The sequence below is a fragment of the Cystoisospora suis genome (assembly GCF_002600585.1).
Source record: "Cystoisospora suis strain Wien I chromosome Unknown contig_2588, whole genome shotgun sequence".
NCBI lineage: Eukaryota > Apicomplexa > Conoidasida > Eucoccidiorida > Sarcocystidae > Cystoisospora > Cystoisospora suis.
The window spans coordinates 1-11,783 of record NW_027155386.1 but is presented as its reverse complement, the minus strand read 5'-3'; the positions used below and the strand labels follow the sequence as shown (position 1 = coordinate 11,783).

The window sequence follows — 11,783 nt, the reverse complement described above, 5'->3', positions numbered from 1 at the left end:
GATGAAGAGGATGATACCCTTCTTCTTCTTCTAACACTTCACTATCCGCCTCTCCATGTATTTCTCTCCCCCCTCTTCCTATAGCGTCGCCTCCGCCTTCCTGTCTCACCCTACGTTCCTGGCTACGACGTACCTTTCCGCCGTATATTCTTGTCGGAGGAACAGCTCGAGCTAAGAGAGAAGTGGCTGCTTTAACGGGTCTGTCTTTAGCCTCTCTTTTTCAGCCCTTCAATGGAAGCGCCGTAGCTCTTCGGAAAATCGCCTCAGCTCTCCGTGCATCGTCTTCTTTTTCTTCTCTTCCTGGCTATGAGAGAGGTTGCTATACCACCCCGCATCTCGGGAAGCCTTTCTCTTCATGTGAAGTTTCTTCCCCATCGACGACGGGAGTGGCGAGAAGTTCAAGAGATGTCTGTCTCCTCACAGAGCAGCAAGATGAAGAGTTCATTCGCAGAGAAGGGTATCATCCTCTTCATCTCTATTCTCTTCAAGGAAGCAGTCTCATTCCCACCGTCTCTTCAACATATCCCTCTGGACTACCAGGAGCAGCAGCAGCAGGGGGTGGAAATCGAAGTAGTTCTAGTAGTAGTTCTTCTTCTTCTTCAACTCTTCTACAAGAAGCAAGAGGAGGAGGAGGAGGAAGGCATCAGAGTGAAGCCCCCGGCACGCCTTATTCCGCTAGCCCTGCATGCACTTCAAATCCCAAGTCCACTCGTAGTGCCGGTGCTCCTCATATTCATTCACCTTCGACAGGGGTGGAGAGAAATGGATCGGAAACCGAGGGAGGAGGGATTCCATCCTCTGCTTCTTTTCTTTCTCTTCCAGATGTCCCGCCGTTGAATCTTCGCTTGAATATAAGCTCTCCCATGATGTTTCCCCAGTCGTCTCATCTTCATGGGGGGGGGATAGGAACAGGGGGAGGGGGCTTAGCTGGGAATGCTCTAAGTCAAGGAGGAATGAGCTCTTCTTCTTCCCCTTCGCCAGCGGCCCTTCATCATAGTAGCCAAGCAGGTGCTTCTCTCTTATTAGGACCAGGTGGGGGGGGGGGTGGAGTAGGAGGAGGAGGAAGTAGTCAGAATAGTCCTTTCTTAGGAAGTGGAGGGAATACAGTTGAAAATTCTTCGGGTCAGGCATCTCGTTTCTCATCTCCTGCAAGTAACTTCTTCTCTGTGAGATTTCTTGATGTAGAAGAAGGAGAATTGCCTTCCGAGCTCGCCGCAGATACTCTTGCGACAAGGGTTCTTTCTCAGTGCCCCCCGAGTCTTTCAGATCTTAGTATGTACAGTCTAGCTTCTTCTCAGGCTTCAGGTGTACATACACCTTTTTCTGCTGCATCACCTTTCTCGTCTCAGCAAGCACGTACAAGTGGAGTTCGTTCTTCTGCTTTTTCGCCCTTTGTTTCTGATCTTCCCTCCACGTCTAAATCGAGTGTCTCTTCTTCTTCTGATAGCGGGGGAGCAAGAGACAGAGATACATTGCGGAGAACAGGAGGAGACAAAGAAGACAGAGGAGGACCCCACCCCTCTGGAGATTCTCATTCTTCTTCTTCTTTTCATGCCCTCAGTAAAGAAAGTAGTCAGGCGATTCCTCTATGCAGCACAACAGGCACGAGAGGCATAGATCTCCAGTGGTACAGCGACTGGGATGGGGTGGTCTTCGAGAGTCTACGATTTAGCGAGCATGAGGCTTGTTGTCAGCCTGTCGGTCTTATTCTCATAGCAAGTAGCCACGATGAAGATCCTGTTTCTGCTCTAGAGGAGCTCCTTCATACCAAGTATCTCCCGTCTCTTTGTGAAAAGTATGTGTTGGATCCTAATCCTGCAAGAGCTCTTGTTCTTCTCGATATTCATCCTGATGCGTATCAAGCCAAGAGCGATCTCGCATCAGCTCGACACCACAAACCTAAGGCCTCTTCTCGGAAGAAAGATCATCATCATTATGAAGAAGAAGAAGAAGGGTCGCATAAGGAGAGGAGAACCTCTTCTTCTTCTACTTCAGGTGAGGGGGGAGAGGGGGGGAGAGGACAAGAGGAGGAAGAAGAGAAAGGGAATGGAGAAGACCTTCATAAGAAGAAGAAGACATTGTTGAAGCCTTATCATGATGATGAGAGGGGGAGAGGGAGAGAAGAGACAGAGGAAGAAAGAGACGTAATGGATGGAGAGAAGAGAGGAGATCTAGAAGAGAAGGTCGGATTGCTAGAAGATGAAAGAAAACTGAGAAGGCATGAAGAGAATAAGAGACCTTCTTTTTCTTCTCCATCTCGAAGTGAAGAGCTCTTAGAACGACTTTGCGCAGCGTTCCCCCCGGCGAACTGTCATCTCCTCACTATAGGAAGAAACGCCACTTTGAAGCCTCATTGGCAGGTAAGTGTAGAGGAGAGAAGAGAGAGAGACAAGAGTTCCTGTCAAAGACCTCCTCCTTTCTTTCTTTCACGCACGGATCGAGAAGAACGGGGAGAGGAAGCATCCATCATTCTCTCTCTCCCTGGGAAGCTTGTAGTCAAGTGCATGATATGACACAGGTATCAGAAGAAAGGGACAAAAATAGAGAGGGAGAGAGAAGGACCTCGTCGATCCATGGCTATGTATGAAGATGAACGTGTATGTGCATGTACATGTATGTATGAATATACGTGTGTGGGTGTATATAAAATCTTCCTATCGAGGAAGTCTTAGAGAGTAGTAGAGAGGGGTCGTGTCTTTCGTTTAGATACAAACCGATGTGGCTTCTGTACAAGGCTGTCTGACTAAGAGAGAAAGAAAGATAGACAAAGTGCATATATAGGGGAGAGCTTCTTCTTCTTCTTTCTCTTCCTTTTGACTCCTTCCTGTCTCTCTGTGTCTGTGAAGACAAGCGTGTTGCTTCTTCGTCTTCATCATCTTGTTCACCTCCATAGAGGCTAGACCAGAAGGGAGAAGAAGTAATTAAATGTTGTAATCCTTCTCATTTCCATGCGAAAAGAGCGGAGATGTAGGGGAAGCAAGGCGGGGATTTTTGTTCGAAATTCTCATGACGCATACACGGCGGTCTTCTTAGACTTCGTGAAGTAAATGCCACTTCATTTTCTTTCGAGACATAGTCGATGCTCTTCATCTTCTCCTCTCCTTTTTCCTCTTCCTCTCCTCCTCCTCCTCCTCTTCATGAGGGAGACGGGTCGTCAGCTCACAGGGGTCTATTGATGTCTCCATAGCTCACTGGAACTACCAAGCAATGGGCCATTCATCTTCCCTCTCTCTAGCATGTCTAGATAGATATACGGTGCAGATGCGTCTCTAGAGAAAACAAAGAGAGAGACTGGGAGAACGAAAGAAGCTCCGTGACTGCATATATACATACATCTGTGTATAGGTGTGGAGGGAGAGAGAGAGAAAGCGATAGATAGATAGATGGATCAAAAATACATAGATTAAAGATAGATAGATAGATTAAAGATAAAGATAGATTAATGATAGATAGATCAAAGATAGATTAGAGGTAGATTAAGGATAGATAAGCGTTTGTATTTGAAGCTTGGAGTGAGTGTGGGAGAGTGAGGTGTACTTTCACTGGTGGAGATGATGTCTCATGAGGAAGATTTTAAACCTTTTCTGAATTCTCTCTTTTCTCTTTCTCGTTTGCTTTTTGCTCGGGGGGTGTATGTACAGCTTCTTCCAGCTATCCGATACCTCTATAGTCAACATCTGTCTGTAAGTTTCTCTTCGACCTTATCAGGAAACCTCTTTCCTACGTTTCTTTCGCCAGCCACGGGGTCTTCTCCTCCTCCGACTTTCTCTTCATCCCCTCCTCCCATCCCCCCTTCTTCTTCTTCTTGGGCCTCTCCTGAGGGTTCTTCTTCTCTCCAGAGTGGGTACGTCTCTTTTCGAAATCCCCATTCTTCTCCAGGTACATCTAGAGAAGGAGGATACGATTCTTCTTCTTCTTTAAGTAGTGATAATCTCTCAGGAGCTTCTTCTTTCTCTTCTACGAACTCCGCAGAAGGCAGCGTCATTTCCCCTCATCCTCCCAATGAAGATCTCTCTTCATCTCGTTGTTTCTCTTCTTTAAGTCCATCGGATATTCTCTCCGTGATTAATTCTTCTCTCCCTCTTCCTGTCGCTTCAAGACTCCCCTCGAGTACCCCCGCTGCTCCTCTTCATCCTCTAACTAATAGCGTCGCTAATGCCTCGGGTGTATGTACACCTGGAGGAGCCATGATGACATCGAAGTTTCGAGGAGATTCATCCACAGGGGGGGGAGGAAGTCTTCTTCTTCCTCCAACTGTTTCTTCTTCCTCTTCACCTTCTTTCTCTTCATCTTACCATTCACATGTGGCTCCTTTATGCTGTCTAGACACTTCCTTCTGTGTCGGTTTAACGTGGGCGGATCTGCATTCTCTTTCTGCATTTGTCCAGCATTTCGTCAATACAGGAATTCTCCCCTGGATGGAACGCAAAGCTCGACAACTTGATAGCTCTATCTCCAGTAATCGTAAAGGCTTTCGCAACCAGTTAAGATATCTATGGAGAAAACCTAAAGCTTCGACAACCCTTACAGGGGGGGGAGGCCATACTGCAGGAGGCGCAAGTACGGGAGGTATCTCGAGTGGATCCATCGCCTCGATCTCTTCTTCTTCTTCCTCTTCTTCAGCTAGCTCAGTTGTCGCGAACGTAGCTGAACAAGCTGGGGGGGCTGCTGAAGCTCTCCTCTATGCTGTTGGAGGAGCTCTCCTTGGAGGTATTTCATCTTCCTTACAGAAACTGTCTCTCTCGGTCTCCATATGAGAGATCAATCGATGTGTCCTGTTGCATGTACGCATGCATCTCTATATGTGGACGTTTACGCTATCAGCATCTATCTATCTATCTATCTTTAATCTATCTGTCTAACTATCTNNATAGATACAGATGTAGAGAGATAGAAATGTTGATACTTCATTTGGAGAAATCGGAATAAGTGAAACAAATATACACATGAGAGGGAGAGAAAGAATGAAAGTAAAAGAAGACGAAAAGGAGAGGACGACAGGCTTCATTTGAATAAGACCTGTCACATGTATCCGTCGCTGTCACTGCTCTGTTGTTCGGGTGTACATACACCTCGCGATGTGTACTGTGTTTCTATCCCGTCATAATAGGTACTACGGCGATCAACCCTATGATCTTAGCTATGCGCCGGCTATCTATCTAGTCTAGGTAGATGAAACTTTTCTTTTTCTTCTGCTGGTGATAGCTTTCTATTGGAAACAGAAAGGAAATGAAGCGTAGCTAGTCAGCTAGCTAGCTAGCCGGTTAGCTGCTTAGTCACTCGTTGAATTCTGAAGAGAAGGAAAGATGAGAATAGATGAAAGGTCGTTCTTGCTTGGGCGGATGAAAAGAGATAGAACGAAAGAAAGGATGGGGGAATAGACTTATCTCTATCACTCTGTAAAAAGGCAGATGGAGAAAGGTATTTGTACATCCTTCTCTCACACAAGCGCCTCCAAGACTATCGTCGCATGCATAGATACTAATCTATCTATCTATCTATCTAACGTTAATCTATCTATCTATCTATCTTTAATCTGTATATCTATCTATTCATACATAGGCGTCTGTATGTAAACCTGTAGAAGTAGAAATCTCTTCCCCTATTCTCTCGTCCGTTTCTTTTCCTCTCTTTCCTTCTTCCTCTCTACCTTCTCTTCTTCTTCTTCTCTCTTTCCCTGTGCGTGCTATAGAATTCGCGAGTCCGTTCTTTTCATCGAAGTTTCCTTCTTCTTCTTCTCCATTCTTATCAGGCGTGACGTCAGGACAGAGTAAAGGAGGACCTCCTGATGCCTCTTCCTCCAGTCTATCTAAGCCTTCTCAGACTTCTTCTCCCGGCTCGCCTCCTCTTGCCTCCTCCTCCTCTTCTTCTTCCTCCTCCTCGACGTCTAGTGCTTCCTCTCAATCCACCACTTCGACGTCTCCTCCGGCAGCTCACGTACAGACGGCCTATCAGGTGGGCTCTCTTCTTATCAACGACTTCCCACGCACGTCGAGGTGTGTAGATATACATATACAGGTGTATATACATGTAGATGTCTCAGTGTACTTTCAGTTGAGGGGTATATGTTTCTCTCTTGTCCGTCGCGGTCTTTCTCTTCGTTCCTTTTTTCTTTCTCAGTGTCTCTGTCTCTGTGTGTATCTAGGTGTCTGTTCTCTCGACTGTATGGATGGGATATAGATCTTTATCTTTTTATGAGAAAGTGTCTATTGTTCTGATCGGGAGTAGTAGTAGTGGTAGGGGGGAGTGGCAGTGCTAGGAAGAGGAGGAAGAGGAGGAGTCGTTAGTTGGAGGTTCGAGTAGTAGTATATCTTTCATGTAGGGGGTGTCTACTGTCGTTACTCGAGTTCTTAATGAGAAGAAGAAGAGAGCTTTCGGTGCATGCATAAGCCTAGAGATCACGCTTTCTCTCTCTCTCTCTCTGTAGGGGGTGTGGCATGGCAAGCATCCCTCGCATCTTGATGCTCATTTCCACCATACAAAGATATACATGTATACACATATAAATATACATATATATATATACATAGATGCATACCGAGAGAGAGAGGAAATTGCTTTTTCTGTTTAGAAGAAGAGGAAGAAACGAAGATCTTTCATTCATTTATCTCACCTCTCTCTCTCTCTCTACACGCACAGAGAGAGAGAGAGAGACTAAGAGAAAGAACTTACAGGTTCATTCAGGTTGCATGCATTTTCTCGTCTTCCCTGCGGAGGTTATCTTTCTATCTCCCTATCTGTATCCATGCATCACTACGCCTCGCTAATTTTCTTATCTTCTCTCTCTTTCTCTTTCTTTGTCTCCATGTTCTTTTTTCTTTTTCTCCCGTCTTCTTCTTCTTCCTTTGTGCATGTCTGGTCCCTGTTCTCTTTCTTTCTTTTTCTTTCTTCTTTTTTTTTCATGTTTTATCTTCTGTCTTTGGTGCTCTCTGTTCCTGTTTTATTTAGTTGCATGCAATCGAGTGGCAGTACCGTCTATTAGGCGACCTGCAGCTTTTCTTTGACAATGCAGAGGCCGCTCTCCAAAGCTTTCGAAGTTGCGCTGCAGATTTCAAGCAAGATAAACGATGGAAACATTTCGGTAAGAAGAAAAGAGTCAAAGAAGAAAAAGAATGAAAGAAAGAAAGAAGAAAAAGAAAGAATGAACGAAAGAAAGAAGAAAAAGATAGAATGAAAGAAAGAAACAAAGAAGAAAAAGACAGAGGGTGTGCGAAGAGACGAGAGAGAGAGAGAGATGGAGAGCAGAAAGAAGGAAAGGAGAAAAGAAGAGGGTGGTCTCTCTTCTTCACCCTTAGGATCTTCTTCTTCTTCGTCCTCTTTCTCTCTCTCTTCCTTGATGCGAATCTTGTCTATTCTTATGGTGGATTCTTTCCTTACCAAACCTTAGGGGCAGTCCATCGAGATTTGTCTCTCATCTAGCTATGTATCACTGCTTACCATATGTGTGTATCTATATACACGTCTATCTATGTATATATATATATATATATCTAGATAGAGAGATGTGCGTAGAGGAGTTTCTCCGGAGTGGAGAAGCAGCGCATGTCAGGAGAATGACGAAGAGGGAGGGAGAGAAATAGTCAAACAAGAAGAAAGTCTTATTCGTACCAGCATCAGTCATCCTAGTAGTAGTAATAGGGGAATAGTAGTCCCCATGTATGTATATCTTTCCAGTTCATAAGCTGAAAGCGTCAGTAGGGTGGAATAAGACCTAGGTGCTGGCGATTGCATAGAGGAGAGTCACTGACGACTTTCTCATCTCTAGAGTCGGGGTGTACATCGAGATACAGATACATACGTGTCTTCTATACATGTAGAGATCTCCTGTATTGCTGCAGTGTATATACACCTATGTGTTTCTAGAGATTCTCAATGACTGGCTGTCTCATCAGTCCTTCCAGCGTGGAGCATTTCTTTCTTCTTCATTTTCTTCTTCTTCTTCCTTTTCTTCTTTGTTTTTCTTTTCATTCTTTTAGTCTTTTCGTAGGTCTTTATCGGGTAGTGTGTCTACTCATAATGTACTGGATCGATCATACATGCAGCGATACATAAGTCAAGACACCTCTATACACATACATAGCCACGTCTCTTTCTTCTCCTTCTCTATATATCTTTTCATCTCCCGCCTCTCTTCTGTAGGAAGTAACAAGGATCGATCTTTCGTCTCAAAACACATACCACGCCTCTCCTCCATCTTATAAGTGACGGATACCTTAGATCATTACACCCTCTCCTTTCTTTCTTTCTTTCTTTCTCACTCTTTCCTTCTCACCCTTTCTCTCTCTTCTTTTCTCATCTTCTTTCTCTTCTTTTCTTGTCTCTAGCGGGGGCGTATGAGATGTGTGCCGTATGCCTCCACTTGACGGGAGCGCCTCGGCGTGAAGTCGAGTCTTGTATTGAACAAGCCTACAATGCCTACGTCAAGGTAAGCCAAAATAAACGCGCGCCTCTTCTTCTCATTCTTCCATAAGAAACAATAGATGGAGTAGAGAGAAGAAGAAAAGGAGCATGAAGATGATAAGATCGAAAGAAGATCTCGGGGGTGCGAAAAAAGGGAGGATTTTGCATCGTTAGACAAGGAAGTATTTCCACATCTCGTTGTGTGACATAACATGGAAGGTTTCGACTCTCTGTATCTAGATTTGGATTTCTATCCCTCTCTTCTTTTCTTTTTGACGGCTTATATTCGGATTGGGCTTCATTCTCTCTAGGGGTGTATGTATGGGTTTGAGAAAAGGAGGTGTCTGTGTGTCGATTGTTTCAGAAGGAAGAGGGGGAGAGACAGAGAGGGAAAGGGACTGACAGGTCGAGCCAAAGAGTAGGGAAGAGAAAGAAGAAATGAAAGAAGGAGTAGATACATGCTTTCTTCATTCATTCACTTCTTCTTCTTCTTTTCTTCTTCTCATACTCACGGCGTCCTTGTCATGTAGAACGACAAAAAGCATCTCGGCCCTTCATGCATATAAATATGTAGGTGCAAATAGATAGCTAGATCAAAGAGAGCCAGATCTAAGATGTCCATATAGGTATGTATAGGTGCAGTTACGTCAAGCGAGGTGTAAGCTTGAGTAGGCTAGGAGAGAGGAAGTAGAAGACGTTTGCCGATCACTTTGGAAATCTGTTTTATATACACCTCTCTCTCCATGTGAAGAGGAAGATCAACACATTCTTTCTCTCTTTCTCTCTCACTCTCTCTCGGTCTCTTCTCTCTCTTTTCTTGTTTGTCTCTCGCCATCCCTTTTGAGTCCTTTTGACTTCTTCCATACTTTCTTTCTACCTCTTCTATCGGAGTTCATTCTTCTTCTTCTTCTCTTCTTCATCCTCTTCTTATGACTTCTCCTCTCTGTCTACCTATCTTTCTTTCTTCTTCTTCTTCTTTGATCGTGTTTCTTCTTTCTCGATCCCTGTGTATTTCATTCTCTCCTAGGCGTCAGCAGGACGTCTGGCCCTTCGATGTGTGTTACTGGGGAATCGATTGTCTATCGATTCAGCATCGATTCTCCCTTTACCAGCACCTTTCTCACCGTTTTCGCCTTTTCTTCATCTACGTCAGCAGTGCTTAAGTCCAACTGACGCCTCAGCCGTCGACTCTGCCGTTGAAGCAGCGAGACGGCTCTTAGCGGCAAACGCGGAGCTCCCGACTCTCGATGCTAAAGCTCGTTCTCGAGAGAGACAACACCCCCAGATGGTCATTAAGTCTCTCCCTCCCTCTTCTTCTTCTTTGTCTACTGCAAAGCCAGGAGGAGATCCCAGTGTCACTTCAGTCCATTCGATTCGATCCAATATAGGGGGGACCAGTGAGGTAGGCAAAGGTGTAGAGAGTGCTGTGAATACGTCGCATGCACAGCTCCATCCAGCCAGTCATGTAGCGACAACAGCATCGACAGGAGGGGGAGGAGGAGGATCGACGACTGGAACTTCTGGGGGTGGAGCGACGGCGCTTCCAGCATCGACACCGTCTTCTTCATCGTCGATAAGAGCTCAGTGCGAAGCGATAAGAAGTGCGATGCTTCTTGAACAGGCAGCTCTATGCTATGAGCAGGCCGGGGTCTCTCATAGAAGAAGAAGAAATTTCCAGCTAGTCATGGCAGGACACACCTATTATAAGGCTGGTAAGAAGAAGAAAAAGGAGACGAACAAGAAAACAAAGAAAAAGAATACAGAGAAAGAGAAAGGCGGCAAGAAGAACTGTCACCAACCTTTCATTCCCTGCCCACTGTATACACATGTGTATAGATAGTATATACTATATATACATGTATATATATGTATATACATACACATATATATATATATATATGTGTATATACTACACCATCAGTGGGCAGGGAATGAAATGTTGGCGATAGTTCTTCTTGCCACCTTTCTCTTTCTATATATATATACATATACATATCTGCTGTCTATATGCCTTTCTCTCTCTCTCTATATATATATATATGGTGTCAGTATGTGTATATGACGAGATAGTAGACGGGGGGGGAAGAAGATTTTAATGGAGCTATTTAGATGAATAGGTGGGAATGCAGTTATGTTACAAGCAGGTGGACTATGACGGCGAATAGCTTCTTGAGAAGTTCATAGAAAGAGCATCGATAAGTAACTAGCTCATCGATGCATCTCCTCACCGACACTTCCCCGAACACACGAAACAGCAACGGCCCCGCCGCTGAGAAGTACACCTCGAAAAGACTGTAAGTGTCATCTTCTCTCTTTCTCTCTTTTTCTATATATATAGATAGATATAGATATACTTGGATAGATTTCTATATAGACCTCTCTCTGTATGTGTGTGGAGAGAGCGTTGGGTCGTTTCTTTCTTTCTTTCTCGTTCCCTTCTTCCCAGTGGTCTGAGCGTTCGCCTTTCAGATGCATGTATATATATATATATGTGTATATACATCCATATATATATGTATACATATGCATAGATATATTGTATATATCTCTATTCGTATGTCTGTATCTGTAGGACTTTCTATGGACTGCGTCTCACACGACTACAGAGGTAGAGGATTCCGTATATATAGATATGTATATATATATGTATATATACATGCATAGGCAGTCTTTCTCCCCTCTTTCCTCTCCTTCTTCTCTTTTTCTAGAGGGATAGCACTTCAGTCTAATGGGAGATAGACCAGGAGGATCGACATGTGACGAGTCTTGTCGACTGTACACTGTCTACTACACATCTGTCTCTATCTGTCTACGTATCTTTATCTATCTCTTTACTTATCTATCAGTTTGTTTAGTTATGCGAGCTTACCACTCCACATTCTCTTCTCTTCTTTCCCTATTATCCTTCCCTGTACAGGCCCTTTCAAAACAGAGAGAAAGTAGTCTTTCTTTCTTTCTCACACTTCTGTCTTCCCGTCTCTTAGTCCCTTTCATCATCATTATTATGATCATCTCTTCTATCCCTTCTCTCTCTCTCTCTTATTCTCTCTTTCACTATCTCTTTTGAAGAATTTCTTTCTCACTCTTCCTTTCTTTTTCTTTGCTGTGTGCTGCAGGCTTCAAGCGCTTGGCCCTGCGGTGTTACATGTGTGTGGCGAGTCAGTATGAGTGGTGTGGCTGGCAGCACATCTCTCAGCATCTTCGATTTATCATGGCTAGACAAGCTTTCTCGTCATTCATAGGCATGNNGGCTCTTCTCGATGCTGTAGCTTCTGTCTATCAGATACGCCAGATTGTCCGAGGTTCTCTTCCTTCTTCTTTTGCTTCTCCGGCGGCTCTTCTCGGACAACTTCTTCTTATGGCGCGGAGAATGGGGATACCAA

General features: G+C 44.4%; 1 protein-coding gene across 1 annotated transcript in view; it reads left to right on the top strand.

The window, feature by feature from the left end:
* Nucleotides 1–11,783, top strand: part of CSUI_005344 (er-trafficking trapp i complex 85 kda subunit) — a gene marked incomplete at both ends in the record, with an annotated part of 13,186 nt that extends 1,403 nt beyond the window's left edge. The window contains 7 exons of the mRNA XM_068065520.1: nucleotides 225–2,360; nucleotides 3,642–4,710; nucleotides 5,753–5,955; nucleotides 6,949–7,081; nucleotides 8,325–8,425; nucleotides 9,428–10,112; nucleotides 11,517–11,783. Of these exons, the coding sequence (XP_067922503.1) occupies nucleotides 225–2,360; nucleotides 3,642–4,710; nucleotides 5,753–5,955; nucleotides 6,949–7,081; nucleotides 8,325–8,425; nucleotides 9,428–10,112; nucleotides 11,517–11,783 (4,594 nt within the window). The remainder of the gene's footprint in view (nucleotides 1–224; nucleotides 2,361–3,641; nucleotides 4,711–5,752; nucleotides 5,956–6,948; nucleotides 7,082–8,324; nucleotides 8,426–9,427; nucleotides 10,113–11,516) is intronic.